The 24,480-nt window shown below is 26.1% G+C and overlaps 2 protein-coding genes across 2 annotated transcripts in view; one reads left to right on the plus strand and one right to left on the minus strand.

The window, feature by feature from the left end:
- Positions 1-23,840, plus strand: LOC129988953 (anaphase-promoting complex subunit 2-like). Its single transcript, XM_056097247.1, has 12 exons — positions 1-147; positions 1,967-2,423; positions 3,825-3,924; positions 7,620-7,752; positions 7,840-7,923; positions 8,176-8,368; positions 11,153-11,270; positions 13,059-13,234; positions 15,941-16,227; positions 18,109-18,367; positions 19,996-20,225; positions 23,524-23,840. Exons 1-12 carry the CDS (start codon positions 79-81, stop codon positions 23,734-23,736), a joined length of 2,319 nt encoding a protein of 772 aa, XP_055953222.1. The 5' UTR covers positions 1-78; the 3' UTR covers positions 23,737-23,840.
- LOC129988954 (spliceosome-associated protein CWC27 homolog) overlaps positions 23,826-24,480 on the minus strand; it is a 14,792-nt gene continuing 14,137 nt past the window's right edge. Inside the window, exons 10-11 of the mRNA XM_056097248.1 lie at positions 24,269-24,372; positions 23,826-24,031 (exon numbers count right to left, since the gene is read on the minus strand). Of these exons, the coding sequence (XP_055953223.1) occupies positions 23,890-24,031; positions 24,269-24,372 (246 nt within the window). The 3' untranslated portion in view covers positions 23,826-23,889. The remainder of the gene's footprint in view (positions 24,032-24,268; positions 24,373-24,480) is intronic.

The raw sequence follows: 24,480 nt of genomic DNA on the forward strand, positions 1-24,480 counted from the left end.
AATAAAAACAAACCGTAGTTACTGGCTTCCAAATTGAATTTCTCTTTTCAAACTCGTACTCTGAAATATTAAATCTAAATGGAAGTAATGAATTTAGATACAGCGTGGTGTGTTATTACTAAAGTTTTAAAGCGAAACGAAGCAGAAGTAAGTTTTCTTGTTCGTTTATTCTTAATTTTTTTTTCCTACATAAAATTAGAAATACTTTGTTAAAACCATTGCAGTTCATATTCAATATTTTCTCCTATTAAAGTTTTTCATTTTTAATTAAAAATCGTTAAATAATCGCATCCAAATTTTTTACAAAATTTCATTAAAAGACATTTTTTTTATTTAGAATAACGTTTTGATTTATATATTTTCAAATGAACCCAGAAAGATTTGTTTCATTTCTTGATTTAAAATTATGAATTATTAAAATTAATTAGTATGAATTATTAAAATAAAGAACATGTATTATATATTTAACTACATCAAAAATAAAATGTTTGAAAAGTTTCACATTGTTTTTATTGATTGATTTTTATTTTGATGTCAGTACCTCTATAAATATACTTAAATCCAAATATTTATTTAATTATATGCCCCAAAATGTACTATACCATTGAAATTTTTCTTTCTAAAATGCTATTCTGGATATTTAATATTTTTAGTTTTTTCATTTGAAGTATGAATTATTTTAATATTTCATGGTGCAGTCATTTTAATCAGGAATCATTTTAATATTTTCATTTGTTTTTTTAAAACTTTATTCAGAAGTTGCATAAAGTATTTATATACAAACTGCATACTAATAATTAATTGTCAAAAAAACACACACACACCAGAGATGTCATGTTTATTGTCACCAGTGATTAATTGCTGTAAATGTACAAAGAGTCTTGTGACTATGTTCTCCAAAAGCATATGGTTTTGCTAAAAGTTTACTAACAATATGTGATTAATGTACAAATACCTTATATTAAGGTATATATATATATATATATATATATATATATATATATATATATATATATATATATATATATATATATATATATATATATATATATATATATATATATATATTGATGTTGGGCGCAAGCGAAAAATCATCAAATAATGTTGAATTCCGTCAAATTTCTTATGCAAAATTCGTGTTTGGTTCACAATCCGTTAGCCAGGTGCAAGTGAAAAATCGCCAAATAATGTAGAATTATGCGAATTAATGTTTCGTTTTCAATTGGCGACATTTATGCCCGGCTAACGGAAAAGTGCCATTATTATATATACCTTATGTTTAAGAATGTGAAATATGTTATGTTTTAAAGAAATATACTTGTCTCAATATTTTGGTTTTCATATGAGGCTGACTTAAAGTTTGATCAAATAAGATTTCTAAACATTATTTCGAGTATTATTTGCATAGTTTAGTTATTCAGTTTGAAAGAATAGTTTTCAACATGATTTTCATTTTCTTTATCACATTATGTATTTTTTTATTACATCCTGCATGTTTTTTTCTTTACTTCATCCTATATTCAAGAATATATAAATTTGGTTGACGTTTTCCCATTTGTATGACATCATTCAGTAATTAATGCAAACATAAAAAGTATTTTATTCTTGCATTTCTAATGCTGCCAAATATAGTATTCATAAAATTCAGGATCCTTTTTTCTGATGTCCTACTAGCAGAAAAAATAATTGCTTGTTTTATGAGTATCAATGTAATAAATAGACAATCCCAAAAAGACAATACTTCTGATTCTGTTTCTGCTATCATTTTCATAAATTTTAAAAAAGTTAGGTTAGTGAAAAATGATATAACAGTAAATACATGGATAATTATAAATGAAAATCTTAAATATGTCTTTTGCATTGTTATTTTGTTCAGTATATTTTAATGGGAATATTACTTAAAATCGATGTGTTATTAAAAATTGTTCCTTTAATTTTCTAAAATTAATTTATGCATTTATTTTAGGTAGCACCAACCCGAGATGAGTTCACTTCAGCTGTATCTGTTCTACACCAAAATGGCATGGCTCACATTATTAAAGAATGGTTTCTGACAACCTTTCAAGATAATATGCATGATTTCATAATACCTGAATTCTGGAAATGCTTTGCAACATGTGAAGAAGGAGTATTCTGGAAGTTTCCTGTTGCTCTAAATTTTCTTTATAGTCAATTTCAAAACTATTTTCCAGTAATAGAAGAACTTCAAAATTTACAGAGCAGACTTGTGGAACAGATACATACCTTGCCTCTAGATGGACAAAAAAGTTTGATAAACAACAATATGTCACTGATAGATGAGTTCTTTTCTATAGCTAGATGTTTATTATTTGCAAAATGGCCTGTAGATTTCAGAGCAGTGCTTGTTGAATTTTTTTCTTTATCTTTTAAATCATACCAATCAAAATCACTGATCTCAAAAGGTAACGTTATTTTTCATCATATGGTCCATTTTTTTAAACGAAAGGGAATCCCTCTCCCTTTGGGAAAATACTTTTTTATTAAATTTAAACTTACTCTTCAATTATGCAATCTTAATTTAATATAAAGTGATCCCATGATAAATACTCATCTTCATAATCCCTTCATATTTAAGTATAATTCATTACTGTTCTGTCCATTCTGTTGTAGATTATGAGGATTTTTGTCCGGAAGGTAAGTATCTCACAATGCTAACCAAGTATAGATGCATTATGAAAAGATAATATATATGCTTTTGAGATTTAATTTGTAGCTATTTTAAATAACTATTCGCACACTTTCTGGCTATTCAAATTATTGTAGTTAAAGATATCATCTTTGGGCTATTGATGAAGTTGGATTCATTATAAAAAATTTGCTGCTTATATACTAATTGCATGCCTTCGGTTAATAGTCAAAAAGTGTCAAATTTATTGCAAACTACAGTTAATTGTCAAAGATTTCATGTTTATTAACTATGTTTGCCACTTATATAATAGTTAAGCTAAAAATTTCCCAATGGCATGCATTTACATCCAGTGCTTGTGACATGAAATTAATGCACAAGTATTAAAATTTTTTTAGCACACTGATTGAACTATTATTGTAAAAATGGTTTGCATTATAAAAATACATTAAAAATTTTTATACCATAATATTATATCAAATTTGTACACAGTTTTTTTTAACTCAGATTTATTTTTCATATATTTGGGTGTTTAAGAAAAGTACAGCAGTTTAAAGGTACAGTAGCTTATTATTTTCTTAAGTTAAAAGCATAAAGAGTAATAAAAGTGAAAGTAAAGAAATTTGAGGAATAAGATTATGTCTTATACTTAAACATATGAAAAAAGCAAAAAAATTTTATAAATTAAGTTATATATGTTTAAGTCATTCCAAAAAAATATAGTATCATTTATTTTTACTTAACTGAAACTGTCCTATAATGAAGTAATCGCTACTTTAATAACAAATTAAAGTAATATATATTTAGTAGTATAATAATAATAATATAATAAAACTAAATATAGCTGTATCTTGATATATAAATAGTTATATAAATCAAAAGCAAAAAATATTAATTATTTTGACTGAAATGTTTTTTTCTAAATTTTATTTAAAAAAATTAATAAAAGGAAACTTTTTATCTCAATTAAAAGCAATTTCATTTTTATTTGAAAACATTAAATATGAGTATTTTAGTTCTTTTTTTTTTTTTTTATTTACATTCAATCAAAATTTTGAAAAAAATATCAGAATTTTTTGAAAATTAGTATTGTTTTATCATGTTTTTTTTTTAAAACTAATTCTTTAAATGAAATTTTATTTCCATATGCCTCTAAGAATATTTATATGAATTCTAGATGGTGAATCTGTGGTTGAATGTTATTTTTGTGAGAACAGCTGTGATTCTTGTTGTTGTGAAAAACGTCTTGAAGTTTTTTATCAGACTACTAAGCAGCTGTAAGTATTTGTTTTGTGATTTATAAATATAATTATTTTCTCAGTTTTAAACAAAATCTTACTTCTATAATTTTATAAAATGTTTTTATGACGATCATCTGGTGAATGTCTAATCCCAAAGTCTAAATTAAGAAAAATCATGTTTTATTCTATAAATATTCCAGAAAACATGATGAACAAATAAAGACACATTTATAAATGCTATGCACAAAGAATAGCACTGGTAGAAAGTAATTATGCAAGCAAAAACAATATTCTAATTAAACTACAGTATCAGAATGCAGCATCTGTCAGCTTTCAACTCATTCTAAAAACAAATTCCTTTTAGTGATTAGCTTATTTGAGCATTTTGGATATTTATACCCCTCTGAAAGGGCATAACATCACAAGGAATTTTCTAGAAGAATCTGTGATCTTGGTTTTCAAAAGAAGTTGAGCTATAATTTTTTCGTTTTCCAGAATATTCCTTTCTTGTCAGACTGGAGTTCATTGTCTTAACACCGATTAAGAATTTGTTTGAATTTCTGTTTCTTACTATTAGATTAAATTAACAGTGAAATAGCATAATATATATATATAATAATATGTATTCTCTATCAGGATTGGATTATCAGACGTAATTGTCTTTTGGGGCCTCCTTCTTGAGGAAGCCCAAAAACCTAAATTTTACTTGTAATATTTCCAAGATAACTCAACTTTATGCTTTAATTTAATTTACTAAGGCTGTATAGCTGTATACTTGAAATAATTCAAATAAAAGTTAAGTATTCAGAGTTGCTACACCACTAGGAGAATAGAGAAAACCAGAAAAATGCAGGGAAATTTGAAAATTTTCATAAAAACAGAAAAATTACTGGAAATTTTAAGTGTCTTAGTTATTTTTTTTCCCATTCGAATAATGCCAATCTTTAAAGACTGCAAGAATAAAAGATTGTAATCATAGCTTCCAAAAACGAAACAATATCATTTGTGTTTGTGTAATACGGAAACTGACCACTTTTCCCTGTCCCTTTTTTTCTCTTCTGTGTAGATCATTCAAATTTTAATTTGCGAAACAGTTGTTCTTTTCCCATGAGATTCCCAAATTACAGTTAATGATTATGCACCAGATTTCTGCAACTGCATGAAAAACAGAATAACTTTTCTGGCGGGATTAGAACATTCAATCTGCGGAAGCAGTGTGTAGTATTTAGTCTACTATACTTAAGTTTATTGAATAGTTTTTCCATTATTTGAGAAAACGTGAGTGAGATTAGAGAATATTTTTAAATCAATGAGCTGCTCAAAATCTGTATTTAATACGAATTGGACAGACAGAAAAAAGTTAATCCTGATTTTGCTAAATGGATTTGAGAAATTCTATAAAAACAATTTGTTGCATACTGCTCGCTTTGTAAGAAGATAATAAGCTTAAGTAATGCAGGAAAACAGGCACTTACTAGTCATGCCAAAAGAGGAAAACATACAAGATTGCATACCATCTCAAAAGAAACATCATTGATGCTGAACTTAGTATCTAAAAGGAATGACATGTCAAATCTGAAATATCTTAATATCCAAAAATAAACTGATTTCAAACTTTTAAGTTCAAGAACAATCATTTAAAGCTGAATTTTTATGGGTATTAAAACTTCTTGCACCACATTCGTCCTTTAAATCCTTCAATGATATATCAGAAATATTTTCACATGTTCACTGAAAGTGAAATAGCTAAAAGATGTACATTAAGCCGTACAGAAATTTTGTACCTTATTTGTTACAGATTTGATCCATTAGCTCCATGAAACTGATAGCTAAAAAATCTCCAGAAGTTACAAAAATTGATATCTAAATACTTTAATTGGCAAAAATTAATAAATAAAAAATCGTAATAATCTTGCTTTGTAATGTGTTTTGTTAAGTAATTATTAAATAATTTGTATCATGATAACAAAAATTTTTATGTTTTATTTCACCCGAATCCTTAATTTTGTGTGACTTACAATAAAAGCCCATTAGAGGTAATATATCCTTCCCTTAATATATAGATTTTGTTTTGCTAAATTTTAGATAATAAATAAGGATATTTTTTTTTCTGCTTGTTACATAAACCTTCTTTTAATATCTTATTATTTCAAATAATGTTAAATTGTTATTCCCTCTCTTTGCTTTTTCCGCTCCTTAAAACCATATTCCATTTAAACTAGCACAGGAGTGCTATTTGTGCATTTTGTCATATTTTTAATATACATACAGGGGATTTTTTTTTCCTTCCCGATTTGAGTGGCAACTCGGGTATTGTTTTAATTTTAGAATTGTATTTTATGATTTTTTTTTTTCTGTTTTTAAATACACTAGGGGGTTTTTTTCTCTTTAATTTTTGATTAACAGAATATTTTTAGAGTATTTAAATTTTATTTAAAAATTTTCTGATTTAAAAAAAACACATTTTGTTTAATATTGCATTTAAAGTGTTTTGGAGAGATGCTAACTTTGCAATTAAGTATTTATAATTTTACTATCAAAAAATTTGTCAATTAAAAACTCCTTATACAATTCATAAATTTTAATCAAAATTGAACTTTTTGTTTTTGAAATTGTAAAATGGGAAAGAGGGTCGCAAAACTTGCATTGCCTTTGGGTTTTTACTATCTGGTTCTTTCACCATTAGCTTTTAGACCTTTTTTTTTTTTTTTTTTTTTTGCATTTTTAATAAAATGTTTCATTCTTTACTAAAAAACATTTTTTTTTTTTTTTTGGCAAATTTTAGATTTAAATGCTAGTTGATAATTTGCTTCTTCTTTATGTTGTATTAAAACTAAATTAACCAGTAATATGCAATTTCTTTCTTTTCAATTCTGTATCATTAATCTTTCTGCATTTAATAAAGTTTTCATTTGTGTTCAATTAAATAAATACTTGAAAATGTCTTTGTGCAGTTATATATCAACCTGTTTTCAAATATTTTTTAAAACTATATTTATTTGATAACTATTTATTGAAATTTTGGTATGTGCACATTAACTGCATGCCACTGATTAATCATCAAAAAATATTAATAAAAATTTCATGATTATTGTATTCAGTGATTAATTGCCAAAGATGTCAGCTTACTCAATTGAGTATATTGATGAATGATGCATGGTCATGCCAAAATTATACTAGTAGCATGCAGTTAATGCATAAGTACTGGAATTTTATATTAGAGACAGTGTATGTTTCTTATATGTATGTAACTAAGAAATCAATAATAAAAATTAATGTTATATTATTTTCATTTCAGTTCTAATTTTTATTCAATTTATTTTTAAGAAAATAGAACCTTTAATTTACTTTATTACTTAGGATGTATGTTATGCATCTGTTCTCAGAAAATGTTATCTTTAAAATTTTTAGATTTTAAAATTTTCTACCTTAAAATATTTACGTATATAAAATATATTATATTACAAAATTAATATAAAAGCTTTCTTACTGTACTTTACATAAGAAATGTAAAACATAAGGATTTTCTTTATTTATTTACAATAAAATCTAATTTTGGTGTTCATTATAAGATTTTTACTAGATTGAAATAACTAGAATTCTCTAATTTGTATTTGGTGCTTATATGTAAAATTAATGTTGTGAATGATTTGTGCTACATTTTTTATGTGGTGTTTCTAGACTATTCAGTAATTTCTTTTTATATCACTGACAAATGTTTATGCTTTCAGATATGAGTTAAAATTTTTCCAAACAGTTGTAGGAGATGTTCCTATTAATGTTGCACAAGATGTGGTAGAAACATATGTACATGATTATTGTAAAGGAAATTTTGAAGTTCCTTTGCTAGGCAATTTACGTTCAGTAAGTATATGGGCAGTTTTACTTGTGTAAAATAATAAAAATTTTGTATAGTACCATTATTCAAAAGGATTTTCTTGTTTCTTTTAGTGGCTTGAAGAGACTGTAATAGCTTGGCTATCTTCATTTTATTATAACAGTTCAGATACAGAGAAAGAAGGATCAGATTGTAAGGTAATTGAAATGTAGTTATATATTATGTTTTTTTTTTTTTTTTTTTTTTTTGCAATAACTGTATTAGTATCTTATAAAAAAATTTCATGTAAAAAATGCCTGAAAAATTATACCTATTGAAGTTGACCTTTATTATAATTCAGAATGAATTATACAATTTTAATTTTAAAAAAATGTCTAATAATGTATGAATAAAATTTCCAACATTTAAAAAATTTGTTATGATACAAGTAACTAATTTCTTTTCTGTAGGCTAGATTGCTAAATATCCTTTATGAAGCATTTGCTGAAGTACGAATGGAACAGCTTTTTGATATCATTATTGAATTCCCAGAATCTCAGGCTGCTTTAGAAGACTTGAAAGAAGTGCTGGAAATCACTAATCTAAGATCAAAACTCATTTCTTCACTCAAAGCTTCACTTGAAAATCGTCTTTTACATCCAGGTAAAAATGAAATTGCTAGTTACTTTTTGATTAATAAATTTGAACTGATAAAATTATTAACATACTGACAGCCATGGGGGGGGTCATCAATGTCCATATGAATCATACATGAGCCATATGAAACACATGGTGTGAAATTCACTGTGGCAGTCAATGTGTTAAATTAATTTTTGTGTTATTTTTCATTTCTTCTGTATATATATATATATATAAGGAATAAATAATTGAAAGTTTTATCCTTTATTGGCACTCTCTCTTGCCATTATGAATACGATTGAAATAATAATTCACTTATAATGCTATGCAGCAAATTTTCCATATTTACACTGAATCATATCATATGATTTCAGAAAATGACCTTTAAGATTTTAAATGTTGCTATATCTATTTTTATTACATTAAATTTTTTTAGAAGATTTTATATTCTCTCTATATATTGTTATGAATTTCGATAGTGGGATTGGAATGGATTTGATAAAAAAAATGTCTAAAAATATTTATTTAAAGTGGATAATACAAGTAAAATCACTTTAGTTTTCATTAATTATTGACAATTCAAGTTCAACAAAGCTTTAGCTGAGTCACAACTATGGAAAAATAATTTGCTCTAAGTTAGATGATTTTTTGGATATTGATATTTAATCGGGTTGAGAGTTGTTAGTTTGCCAAAGAAGTAAGCCTTTTAATATAATAGTGATTTTGAATATAAATAGTTTGGGGTATAATGACAAAGCGACAATAGTATGGGATGTAGCGACAAAGGGAGTTACAGTTAAGTTACAGTTACTACAGTTAAGTTATGGGATATAGTGACAGCCTTTTTGAAATCTTCGTAAAGGCAAATGACTAAGGAAATTAACTGTAGCAAATGACTGAGACTTTGTCACAAAAGCTCCCCAATTGGCTGAATCTTTATGAGCTAATTTCATGAATTGAGAATTATTCCCGATGAACAATTAAATTTCAAGGTACTTTCCTGCACTGTAGAGCTATATTTTGGCAAAAAAAAAAAAAAAACACTTAAAGACTATTGTCATCTACAGCTAAAAACTCTCCCACAAAGACCTCAATTTCTTGCTTAAATTTCCTTAGCCTTTTTTCATTCTTCTCAAAACTTTGCTGCATTCTGTCAAATATTCCTTCCACAACACTTTCATCATTCTTCTTTACCTTCTCTGCTATGTATCCACTTTTGAATTTATCACTTGAATGGTATTAGCCGTCCTTTTTTTCTATCAAGTTTTCATTTCTTTCATAAAAAAAGTTTATTTTAGTTATAAAAGTTATTTTTCTTCTGTTTAAATTATCTCTCTAGTCTTCTCCTTTCATCCCCACTTCTGATATTAATTTGTTGTGCATTCCAATGATGGATTCATAGATTGAATATGCTTAGTTGGAAAAAGCACAAAAGCATTTATTTGTAACTATTTACAGTTATTATTCACAGTAGATACAAGTGAAATTGTTTTACTTTAATTTAGTTAATTCATACACACACACACACACACACAAAAATGTTACATTGTAAGAATGTTTACTTTCTTGGTGAAGTAACAGCTGTCAACCTTCTTATGTACTGATACGCAAAAGATCACCTAACTCGATCAAAACAAAACCACTACCAACTCTCTGAGATGAAGGACATATATCTGCCACATTATAGCCTTTTCTGACTTTTCTTCTATTAAAATCAAAAATCCAATGCAAGATAAGGGCTGTTGGATTTTACATTCTTGGCAGAGACTATAATTATTCCAAAGCTTGTTGAATATTCTTTTCGCCAACTTCATCGCCAAAACACTAAATATCTCATTAACATTTCCACCAAATTTGGCACAAAAGATGTTGCCAAGAAGACTTTTCATTGATAGCTTTCAAAGTTCTTAACAATATAGTTTATATTATACAGTATGCCATAATGATAATAAATTCGAATATTTATATATTCCTTATAGCACTGTCTAAGATTTACCATTGCTCTAAACTTTTTACTGAAGTAGGTAATTTCTTAGCATGATTTATCTTTATTTTCAAGTATATGACATATGAAAAATTAAGAATAATTTTTGTAAGATATTGATATTTATTCATTTTCTTACATTTATTATATATAAACATTCTTTCTGGAAGCAGAATTTCCTCAAGATTTATATTTTTTTCTTATTTATTAAATAATCTGTAAATCATGTATATAATGAACAAGAGTAGACATTTTTGGGAACGGGGAAAATATATTACCCTGAGATCTGCTTAATTTGAGTAAAAATAGTTAGTTTTATGAAAAGATATAATTAGTCATTTGGATCACCAAAACAATGTGCAAATATACATGACAAAAAGTAGATTTCTATGCTGTTCAGGGTAGGATTAAGCTTTCTAGGAAATCTTAGATTATTCAAATCTTGCCCTGCTTCTTCTGCCTTTCCCAACTTGTAAAATCAAATATTTGTATTAGTAAACAAAAATACCACATTAAAATTCTTGGATTTTTTCCAAACTTACAGGGTTCCTGCATAAGTGTTTACTTTGTTTTTGATAATCCATCTTTGTTGCTGATTGAAAAATGTACACTTACATTGATCAATGATTTTTTTAAAAAATCTATTGATTATAAATATTAACATTTTTTTCCCCTTTTGTTGTATTTTTTTCATAAATTAAAAACCTATATTAGTCTTATGGTCTTTGAAATTTATGATTTATGAAAATATTCATTCATATATGTTTAAATTTCTGGAAAAATTGTATGTGTGTATGTATATATATAATCATTTATTAATATAGGTGTTAACACTTCTGATATTTTAACTGCCTACATTTCTGCCATCAAAGCATTAAGAGTTCTAGATAGCACAGGAGTTGTTTTGCAAGTTGTCAGTGAACCTGTTTGTAGATATTTAAGGTAAACTAAAAGTTTTTTTAGTTATATGTTTTCTGTTATCTAATTAATATTATTTGAAATCAACTTATTATAGAAGATTTATAAGTTTTGTAATATTGAAATTTATCATAGTTTAAATCATATTTTTATTTCTGTAACCTGATTAAATAACAATTCTTTTAATATTTATTAACCATTAATTATTTAGCAATTACAAATAGATAATTTAACATGCTTCCTACAATAACTGACAGAATGACCACAAATTTTGTGAAAAGCAGTTGACCAATAATTCATTTGGTGGAATTTGTTTACCTTCACATGCAGTTTACACATCAAAATAGTAAATTAATAGTTTTTTAGAGTTATTAGGATCAAAAGTAATAAAATTTGTTTTAAATGCTAGTATATTATAATCTGTTTTAAAATTTTAAATTTAGGACCATTCAATTATTATACTACTTCTATCAATTGATTCATATGATTTACTATCTATAGTATACTATCAATTACTTTTCAGTGAAACTAGTTGATGAAAGACCTTCATATATGCTTCCTGAAACCTCTAATCCCTCACTGAAAAATATAATACATGTTAATTTCAAGTTAAAATATGAAAGTTTGATAAAAGAAAAATTATTCTTCCCTCATACACGAGTTTTAAAACAGATTTTTGATTAATACCTTTTTAAAATGGGGAATATAAATCTTAAATCTCTCCTTTTTTTTTTTTTAATTTCATACCTTTTTGGGTAGGCATAATCAAATTGCATGTGAAGAAATCTGAAAATTTTCCCAAACTACTTTTAATGTTTAGTGAAGATTACATTATTCATTAATTTATTTATTTAAAATTAAGTATGTAATAATAAATAATGTAAAATTAAATACTGCAAATGTATAAATAATTATAATTTTTATTTTTGCTAATTATTTCAAAGAGCATAAAATTGAAAAAATGAGATTTAAGTTGTTTTTTTTTAGTTCTAATTTTCTATATTTTATATGTAAAGTTCTGTTTAATTACTACGTTATTTTCACTGAGATGATGGAGTAACACAGTTTGTTACTGGATCTTCCAGCTATTGACAGAAAATGTAGTTAATTGTTAATCTAAATCGTAGATTAAATGAGCACATATGTGCATATTTTAATTGCTATCTTGCTTACACTCGCTTTTATGTATGTATGTACCACATGTACAGTTATTTACAAATTTTAAATTTTTTTTATTTTTGAATTCAAGATATTTAATTGATTTCCATTAAGTTTTCAAATTCTGTTATGCTTACAATTGTTGAAAAAAATGCTATATACTTAAATAGAATAAAATAATAGTACATTGTTTGCTTTCAATCTTAATAATGTCCAAATATTGGATATTACTATTTTGAATATTAACAAATCAGAAATTTTGTTAAGGTGAATAGAAACTTGATTAATGCAGATTTTAAATTTATGAAATATATTGGCATTTACTGAATAATTTTAATGATAATCTTTTTTTTCTAATATATATATTTTTTGTTACACAGTTTTGGTTTTGTTTATTATATTTCTTTTATTATAAAAACAGTAATAACACAATTTAGAGATAATTATAAATATATATTTCTAAAATGAAATACCTCTTCAATATTGTGTAAAAATAATAAGTGAATATTAACTGCTCTTTAAATATTGATAAAAGTGAAATAAAAAGTAACTTCCCCATTATTGTAATATGGGGAATAAAAAAATATAAAATTAAATATTAATTAATATAAAATTAAAACATTATTTATGTGGTATTTTTTAAAATTTTGTTAGATCAAGAGAAGACACTGTGCGTTGTATTATATTTAGTCTGAGAGAAGATAGTTGTGGTGAATTAGCCTGTGAATTACTCAAAGGTGTAAGTGTCAAATTAGAAGATACATATCAAAATGAAGAAGAAACAGATAATTGGGAAAAATGGTCACCTGATCCTGTTGATGCTGATCCAGGTAATTTTTTTAAAATTGATATTCACTTTATTAAAAAAAAAGTTGCAAATAGTTTTTACCTGTGTGTTTTACCTTTCTTTTGTCCATTTTATTAAGAAGATAAGAAATTATATTTTTACTTTGTATCGTGAAAGTGTTAAAGATAGGCCAATACTTTTATTTGCAAAAATGCTTTAAATTATGTTAAATATTTTATCTTATTTGAGTCAGTAAATGCATTGCAGAAAAAATTAGGCCATTTTTCTATAGTCATCCAATTCTATTTGTTATATTTAATAATGTATTTTTGATGCACTAACACAGAGATTCCCAAACTTTTTTTTCTCGTGGATCACTTTCAAAGTTTTACTATTTTCGTTAGACCCCCTGCTGCTACATTTCTACTGTATTCCCAAAACTCCTAAAAAATATCACCCTAAATTGGGGGTGTTAAGAAGAAAAAAAAAGTAGCACATTTTCTTGTGTCCTATTTATAAAAATGATACTTGTGGTTATACAAAATTATAAACATTTATTATTACAAACAATCAACAATTCATAAAAAATCAACAATGAACTCTGAAATGGAAATCAACAATAAAAAATAGTCATACTTTTAATGAGACAGATGTACTTGATCAATTGACAGCAAATTATCAATATTTGGCTTCAGTTTTGTAAGACGTAATCTCAAATCTCCCCGTTCTGTGATGTTCAATCTGTTCTTTTTTTTTTTTTTTTTTGTCAACAGGTTGGAAACGGCACTAAAACTTCTTTCGACAAGACATGACAAGGGAAACACTATTCAAAATTTCCTCGCAATTTCCCACGGCCCAGGATATTTTTTGGGGATTTCTGCCTGCAGCCAAAATGTTTGATAGCCTTTTTTAAATTTCACCTTCAGTTCCTCGTTGGTGCTGAGCTCAAGTAGCTCCTCTTGTAATACACATTCGCCTCTTCCGTTTCATCAAATGGGGTTATGATCCATGGGGGTATTTCCATCGTCAGAATATATTCAAATCTATTTTTGAAGTCATCATGCAGGGTATTTAAATGTTGAGCGTATGTCTGAATATCCTCATCAAGACATTCTATCTGTGACAAGTGCGGAAGCTGGGAGAATTCGCGCCTACTAATATTTTGCTTCATTAATTTCAATTTACCAAGAAAAGCCGAAATTACACCCTTTGTTTTTATTAAATTAAGGCTGTCCCCTTGTAACTGCAAGTTAACATCATTGAATTTTATGAACAAATCCGTTAAGTACGCAATTTCCGCTTTATATTTGATCAGATTTTCTTTTAAATCTGGTGCTTTGGTTTCCAGACATTCTATCACTGATTCGAAAAGTGAGTAAAATCTCGATAAGCATGCACCTTTAGACAACCAGCGTACTTCAGTATGTAAGAGCAGTCGTTGGAAATCTTAATCATTTTCATCGCACAATAGTGCAAATAAACGGGTATTCAAAGCATTGCTTCTTATTTTATTAACTGCGTTAATCATAAATTGAAGCGATTGGTGCAATCTATCACTCAAATTTTTCGCTACAAGGTGTTGTCAAGGGATGACACTGTGAATTACAATTAGTCCTGGTATTATTCTTTTAAAATAGCTTATAAACCCACGATATCGCCCGAACATGGCAGGAGCTCCATCTGCTGCCACCGAAATAATGTTTGTAAATTGTATAGATTTTTCTGAAAAAAAAATCACTCAAGACATTAAATATATCAGGAAACAAATGAGTAACGTTTTGTTCTTGGCATGCGTATTTATACTAATGTAGATTGCAAGCACAGCGCAAGTCGCATTTCATCCCTTTGCAGGTTTAAACAAGCATCCCGGACGAGCGGGCGCACCGACGGCATTTTGCAAGTCTCGACATATGGTGTACACTTGTACTATTATCTATTGTTCTATTCAATTCTGTGTTTGAACTGAGTCTCGAATATTTTTGAGTACCTACCGATGCTACCTGCCTACGTTGATAGGTAAATCCAAGCCAAAATTTTTGTTATTTATTATGGAAACCAGAAAATTTTTCGTGGACCCCCACTTACAACTTGTGAACCCCTGTTTTCTTTTCACGTCTACGTGGACCCCCGTGTGGTCTCCTATGGACCCCTGGGGGTCCTCTTGAACCACTTTGGGAACCTATTTCTAACATTTTAAATAATGCAGGTTTCACTCTTCTGCAGCAATAAATAAATAAAAAAAAGATTAATTATTGAAACTTTGAATATTATTATTATAGATAATTCGATGCCATTTCACTGTCTAAAATTGTTTTAATACTTTTCAAGGAGACTGTTGATTGACTTAAAATAATGAAATTTAAAACTTCATAAATTGGTCAGTTAATTGCAGAATGTTTTTTTTTTTTTTAAATTAAGAGTATATTAGAGTTTAGTTAAATAATTTGGCACATTTTCTTAATATTTCTTATGGCCTGGAATACTTTAAAAATTAAGAATTCATAATTTTTTTTTAGCCATGCAATTTTTGATTCTACATTATTTAAAGCACTTTTCTGATAGGAAGCATAAAATCTAATGATTTAAAAGTTAGCTTGATAGACCACAATTTGAATGTATGTCACAAATAAAATAAATGTAATTTTATATTTTATTTAGAATGAGATTAAATGTTTTAATCAGTAAATCCAGTATTATGATTGCCATTATTTTTTATGAAGATCTAAAACAGTTTCCTTGTCTTTTTTAGCCAAAACAACAGAAAGTCAAAGGTCATCTGACATAATTGGAATTTTGGTGAATATTTATGGAAGCAAAGAACTTTTTGTGAATGAATATCGCAGTCTGTTAGCTGATAGGATTCTCACTACATTTTCTTATAATACGGATAAAGAACTTCGATATTTGGAAATGTTGAAATTGAGATTTGGTGAATCACAACTTCATTGCTGTGAAGTAATGTTAAAGGATATTGCTGATTCTAAACGTTTAAATGCCCATCTTAATTCTGGAGAAGTTAAGAGTTATGAACAAGGGGTAAGCTATTTATTCAATAAACATATTATTTTCTTATATTAAAATCACTCAAGTGTAGTAAAGCAAATAATCTTAATTTGAGAGCACTATTTAATTTGTCTTATGTTTTGCTATATAAAAAAAAACATTGGTTTCTCTAATCAATTCAGTCAAATTAATAAGCATGTAAACTGGACAAGAAAATAAGATATCTGGAATGCATGATATTGTTAGGGCAATTGTCTGGTGGAGGTACAGTGAATGTTGTTCCAACAAACTGGACAATAGGAAATGGTGTGTTATGCCACAAAACATATAACACATTCATTACAAAAAATTAGTGAAAGTTAACAACTCAAGTATTCATTATTAAATAACAAGAATAGCCTTATCAGTAGTTTTTGATACTGCTCATTATCTCTCCCACACACAAAAAAAAAATTATTAAAGTTTAAATTATTAATTATTTTATTAGTTATTAAACATTATTATTATTTTATTATTTATCCAAAAAGATTGATTAACCAGTTCTATCACTTTGGATATTTATAGTTTTCTGACAAGCACTAAACTTCAGATCTTATTTCGTAATAGAAACAGTATCTTATTCCTTACATTTTTCCCGAATCTCAATTTGTGTGTGGAAGTCATTTACTTAGTCTTCAATTAGGAATCCTGTAATGTTTTTCCTATCATAAGACTAACATGACTGGAAAACGGTATTATACATTAATAACATTGATTCACATGTCAAGGACCACATGTTTAGAATGCCTCATTACATAGAATAAATCAGCACTCCTGTCTGGAGTAAGCTATTAATGTGAATAACTTTTGGTTCATCTTGAATTGTGTGAATAACATTGTTTTTGTCAACTTGAGTAGTTTAAAGGTCATACCCAATTCTATAAATTTACATAAAAAACGTGTTTGTGTTTAAACTTTTGGTTCAATAATTTTCATTCTATTCTTAAAACTGATAGTTAGGAATAGAATTTAAAAGATAGTTACATTGAAAATTATTTTAAAATTTCAATTTTATATATCTATAAATGAGGTACTGAAATAAAATGAATATATATATATATATATATATATATATATATATATATATATATATATATATATATATATATATATATATATATATATATATATATATATATATATAATATTATTTTCAAATTATTATTGTATTTAAATATTTGATTCCCATTATAGAATCTAAAGATTTCTTATACTAAACATGGTTACTGTTGTTGGATGTAGCATTGTGGAAATTTTTAATCACAGGTCTAATAGTACAAATTATATTATGCTGCATTATTAATTTAGCATAAATATACATTTATAAATTATACATTAATATAAAATGATATGCAAATTTAATAGCAGAGTACTAATAATCAAGCAGTTTTTATTTCCAATTTAGTTTGTTGCATTTCTGAACATGTTCATCTGATGAGAATTTTCTCACCACCAAATTACGCAAATTATGTCATACATTATAAATTTTAAAGATGTTAAGAATAATTTAACCCTCAATTTAATATGGTATATAAAAGAATGATATATTTTTTGATAACCTCTTTATTTGGATGAAAATAGATTTGTATTTATAACTTGCTTTACAATGTAAATATATAGTTTTCATTTACTAAGCAATGTATTTGAAGGCTAAGACTCATTTCTTAAATAGACTGAGAGAAACAGATTACAAAGCTGAAATTGTATTGATTAATTTCACTTCTGTAAAGTGAAAAGAAAATATAATTTCTGGAAAATAGATTCAATATATGATTTTATTTTATTTTACATATAAATTATAATAATTTCATATCTACTATTTCTTTACTTTTAGTAAGTTACTTCATTTTAAGAATTTAGAATTATATTTTATAGGATTTCCCAATCAACACGATGATTCTTTCTGCTCAGTTTTGGCCCTCCTTCAAGGAAGAAAAGTTGAAATTACCTGAATATATCTGGGAAAACTTAAAAAGATATACAACTGCTTTTGAAACTTTAAAAGGAAATCGTTCATTAACTTGGAAATCTCATTTAGGTTCAGTAGATTTAGAAATTGAATTTAAAGAAAGGACACTCAATGTGTCTGTTAGTCCAGTTCATGCAACAATTCTATGGCATTTTCAAGAAAAACGTAAGTGCTTATAAATTTGGTGCAATATTTAATAAAATCTATGATAGTTATTTTTATGACATATAAAGTGATCTATACTTTAAAACTCATATTTTTATTATTAAATATTTACTAAAAGGTTTTTTTTTAACTACCATGATATATCAAGATTATTAGTTCATAAAATATTTTTTAAAATCATAAATTTTTCTATAATTTAATAAAAATTGTATGATTTTCAAAAATTAGATTACCAATTTCACATGATTATTTGAACAAATATTACAATATTTTTCATTTTTTCAAATAGAATTAGTAATCTGGATTTAAAAAAAAAAAAAAAAAAAGAGTTTTATTTGAAAGATCTGTTTCAGCAACTGCTAGAAGAATAATTCATTTAGGAAGCAAAATTTATACTTCCAATGTTTTTATGATATTATAGAAAAAAAATAATTGTATTTAAATTGAATTGAAAACAATTAAATTTTAAGAATATGTCCATTTATAGAAAATAACTGGCTATTGATTATAAATCTGTATAAATAAAATATTTAGCTAGATATGACATAACTGTTTCTATTCATTCTAGTGATATTCAATGTATAAGTCATATTACATTTTAGTGCAAGTAATAAAATCAAATAAATATATATTTTGCTAGAATGTATACATTTTAATGATTAAGTAATTTACTTCTTGAAAAGTAGATGGGTTATTTCACATTCCATTAAAATAGGTGATTAAGAAGTTGCAAAAGACATAATTTTATTTTTCCATATAATTTTAATTAAATTTCAATGATTATAAATATCTATTTATATAGAATCGTTTTTAATCAATCAATATATATATATATCAATACTGTGCCAGGTTTACAATACATTTGAACGAATTCAGCTTCCCTGTGTTAAGTGTTTGTTTGGCTACTATATTTTTAATAGTACTGCTGTCACTGATGTGACATCGTATGTGATATCATGACGAAAGATCATGTGTGAATTGGAGTGAAACTGTGAAGAGGCTCTGGAGTGAGACTGTGAAGTAGGAGTGAATAAATATGAAGAAATTACAGCCCACTTTTCTGTGTTTTAGTCATTATGATTATGAAGTATCATATAATTTTGAGGAAAGAGAAAATTCCAGCGATTTATGTTTCAAACAAAGCATCATGTTTGAAAAGCAATTAATTTTTAATCAACATTTGTGAGTGCATGTTTGATTGTGAATTGGTCATATTACACGAGATATTAGATATAATAATGGGGGGGGGAGAACTTGTAATGAGTTAAAAAAATTAAGTATGATTTTTAGAAAAATTATTTGTTTGAAAACTAAAAAATAATTTGTTTTTGAAAATAATCAAAAACACCATTAGCATATTAATTATTCATTACTTCTCTGCATTTAAGTCTGGCAAAATGTTACTGTATTCTATTACTGTACATCTGCACTTAACAATGAAAAAATAAAATAATTATGATTTTGCTGAATATTTTTGTTTTAAATTTTCATTATTGAATAGTCACATTTCCATGCAATGTATATAATTTTCATCAAGATTCTAAGCTATATCTTTTGATTTGTATTTTTTAATCCATTATTTAAAAAAATTTAAAAAGGGAATAATGTAAACCTTTGAAATTTTGCAGCTAAATGGAGTATAACTGAATTAAGTTCTGAAATGCAGATGCAACCATCTGTACTGAGACGGAAAATAACTCTCTGGCAGAATCATGGTGTACTTTATGAAATAGAAACGGATGTATTTGTTTTAATTGAAGAACAACAAACACCAAATCGGGAAGCTGTAGTAATGCTTGAGGAGGAAGTGGAATCTGTTACTGCGTCATCCCAAGACATGAAGGAAGAAGAATTACAGGTATAATTTTTAGACTTATATTGAAAGGATCTATAAACAAACTTTTTTAGCTGTGTGATTAAAAGCATTAATAAAAAGAAAATATATGTGTCAAAAAATAATAATTCTTTTGGTTAGATTTTGATCTTTAATTTTAACCTCTTCCTATAAAATGACAAATATAGCTCATCATTGGTTTTTCATGCCATACGATATAATGATGAGCTATACTCATCATAGAACTAAATTACTGTTAAATATGGTAATAAGTTTGATATAAAATTTCTAGTGCACTGAATCCAGCAGCTTTTTTATTATATATGTTGATATCATAGATTACTATCACATATTCTTAATTATCAAAATTTCGTGGTACAAGTCGCAGCCAAATTGTTAGTCAGTGGGATTTCATTCTCATAAACATTTAGTGATCGATTTTAAATTGATCAATATATATTTTTACTAAAGGAAAAACACATTATAAAAGAAACATCATAATGGATAAATAGTAGTGCTGACTATGGGGATCAGTGATTCTGAGGAGTTGGAAGAAATAATCATGCGTTTACCAATACTGATAATGAAATTAACGACAGTGAAATATTATCAAAAATACAAAAACGTGCTAGAGCAAGTAATAAGTAATTCTGGTAAATGCTCTGGAGTCATTGGCACATCAGAATGGATTTGGAAAGAGATAATGTGTATGAAATAAAGTAATTTACTGAAGTGCTTTGTCTAAATACTCTCATTTTGAGAAAACTGGGTGCTAATATGAAGTCATTAAACGGTTTTGAGGAATATGAATTAATTTATTGTATGTGAACTTACGAATTACACTTATATTCAAATCAATACTGTAATTTTAACTAACAACATGTAAGAATTATAATATGAAACAAAATCAAAGAATTAAAGAAAAAAAAAGAATTAAAAAATATTTTTTAAATAAAAATTAAATTGTGTCATGCAAAATTTTTCATTATTAAATCTTACTGGAAGGGATTAATCTAATTAACATCCAGCATCTTATTTATAGAAAGTTATGTTAGATATCTCAGGAATAAAATGTATTTAGTTCAGAAAGAACAAGTACCAGATCATTGATATACATTTTTATTTTTAAAGACCTTTTGTGGAAATGTTCCTTGTTGCCTTCTTTTCTTTCTGAATTTCAAATTGTCCGTTTCAACACTAAATGTCACTTCTTAAGGGATTGGTCTACATTTCACTGCTTTGGTTGAACTAAAAACATTTCATTTTCTTTCTGCTTTTATCTAAAAATGTAATATGTTTTCCAGAATTAATAATTTTCAAATGATATAAAATACCCTGCAGCCATATTCTTTAAAATTTGTTTTTGAGGTAATGAAAAAAATTTGAAATTAATTTTATTTTTTATATTTTTTTAAAACTTAAAAATCTTTATAAATAGATATTAAAAGAAGTTTTTTAAATTAGCTTTTTATTCATTTTAGTGAAAAAAATTAATTTTATTTTTAGAATAATCTTAAAAAATTATCATCCTTTAAATTAAGTTGAATATTATTGGGTTGAGGAATATTATTCACTCCTAATTGGAAAATTTTAGATAATGTATATAATAATATTGTTAAAATACTTTTAATATTGGTTATATAATTTTCGAAACAGCATAAATATTTAAAAAATAACTAATTTCTTTGTCACTGCATAATTATCTGTGAAATTTACCATTCAAATTATTCCAGGGAAGTTTGCAGAAAAGATACAATGTAAATTTAATTAGTTTCATGAGGAATTGAATTGAAAGAATATTGAAATATATTAGGACTTTCAAGAAGCAAAAAACATTTTTCATCATACATGGAAAAACTTCAAGGAATACCCATTTTTAAATCACTTTAATTTATGAGACAAGAATAAGGGAAATTAAAATGTACTGGTATATGTAATATTTTTTCAAAATATTTTAAACTAAGTTCCATTGATAACCAATTAGTTCAATAAGGTTATAGTTTTGAAGAAAATTTTTCAATAAAATCAGTTCCTTTTAGTTGGTCTTAATGGTTCCCCTAGCAAAGTATTTTTAAATTTGGATAGACATTACCTCTTACTATTAAAAAAAAAATCAAAAAAACTTTACACGTTTTGTTCATTGTGTTCTTATTCTCTATGATTCATACTAAAATTTTATTTTAATTTGAAAAACAAGAAATAATTGCAATTCAATTAATCCAATAGTTTGCTTGCTTGCTTGCTGAATCAAAAACATGCTCATAAAATATATTGAAGCTCTTTATGTAATATTGAATATGTTTCATAATTTTTGAAGCAGACCAGAGAACTTTTGTTTGCCGATCTAATTAAAAATTTAGTGAACTACAATAAGAAAGCAACTTTTGAAACCTAAAGCTCAAAAATATATATTTTTTATATATCTAATTATGTTAAAAAAGAGGCAGTGTTTAGAAATGTACAGACTTTAAAAAAAAAAAAAAACTATTTTATATACTAAAAAATAATCTTAAATAGTTTTAAGCCATTTTGATATTTGAAGTGAAACTTATGGGTTGAGCCGGTTTAGTATTAAGAGGGTAAAATTTCTCAATTTTGTGAGATGTGTCATCTAAAATATTCTCCATGTTTCTGTTTTTTATAAGAATTATTTAGTTCTCGTTAACAATTGTATAGACCATTTAATAGCAAAAAATTGTGGTTCAAAGATTATAGAATGGAAATTTGCTAGGAATATGTTTAAAAAGTAATTTTTTTAATTAACTATAGAATCTTAATTTAATGCAATATTTTCTTCGGAATACCCAATATATATATATATAAATTTTGAGTTACATGGTCAAAGAGAGTTACAGGAAGCATAACAGAGAGAAAAAAAAAATGATGCATAGTTTGTACCATAAGGCAAGATTCCGATAGGATTTAATTGACACATCAACTTACGAAAAAGGATCTTAGATATCTTTGAAATATCTACATTGGCAGGATAGGAAAAAAAAAAAAAAAAAAAAGTGTGTGTGTTGGCAATAATTAAATAAAAGAAAATTTTAAAAGGAAGTTAATATGGATTCATTAAAAATAAAAAAATATAGGAAATATCTCTTAATTTAAATATTATATATAAATGAAAAATTTAGCTTTCTCTTCCTCATTTTACTTTAAATTAAATATGTAAATTTTTCACATCTAATTTGAAACTGCCTAGAAAACACTAAAAATTTCATTTCTGTGTTCTATATTTTCCAATGCATTGAAAAGCAAATTTCATAGCATTTTTAATCAGATAAAAATAATTTCTAATACTATTTTTGAAATTTTTTAGACTTTCTGGTCATTTATTGTTGGCATGCTGACAAACATGGAATCCTTACCTCTGGAGCGAATTCACAGCATGCTTCGAATGTTTGCAGTACAAGGAACAAGTACAAATGAATGCTCTATACAAGACATGAAACAGTTCCTCGAAAAGAAGGTTAGAGACAGACAACTAGTATACACAGCAGGAATGTTTAAGCTACCGAAGTTTGATTCTTAAGAACATATTATGTAAATATTATCTTGTAAATTAGAAATGTTTTTTTTTAAATGAATACATCTTGTCTTTGTCCTTTTTTTACTAATAAATGTAATTAAAAAGTCTTTTATTGGTTTATTTACATTGCCTCTACTGTATAATAAATATGAACAGTTATCTTGTCTTTGCTTTTTTTCTTCTTCTTTCATTAATTGGATTTCGTGGATCAGATATATCATAACGATCTTCAGCAGGTAAATTGGCATCCTTTGCAAGAACTACTTTTTCATCATCTGCACGTAAACAATGGGCTAACCTAAAAATAAATTTTTAAAATATATTACAACATTTAATTATTACATTATCCCTACTAGATTACAGCAATGGGTAGTTCTAAAAGCCAACACTGCTATGTGTATACTAGATCAAGATATCACATTGTGATGTTTTAGATAAAAACAAGTATGATAAAAATTTTTAGTAAACTTTGGAAATACTTCTAAATACAGACACGATTGTAAAATTTATACAACTAAATAAAAAGTAATCCTACCAAGCTTCATTGTCATCTTCATCAGACTTTACTTCGTCCTCATCTTTATGAACTTGTTTTGCTTTTTCCATAGAACTTTTAAACCTCTCTAAAAACTTCAGTGTCTGTTAAAAAAGAATCATGCACTTAGTAAACAAGCAGAAATGATAGAATTTCTTCATAAATACATATTAGAGATGAATTATAAATTTTTTTAATAAGATGTAAAGCAA

This window comes from Argiope bruennichi, chromosome 10, assembly GCF_947563725.1.
Source record: "Argiope bruennichi chromosome 10, qqArgBrue1.1, whole genome shotgun sequence".
Lineage (NCBI taxonomy): Eukaryota > Metazoa > Arthropoda > Arachnida > Araneae > Araneidae > Argiope > Argiope bruennichi.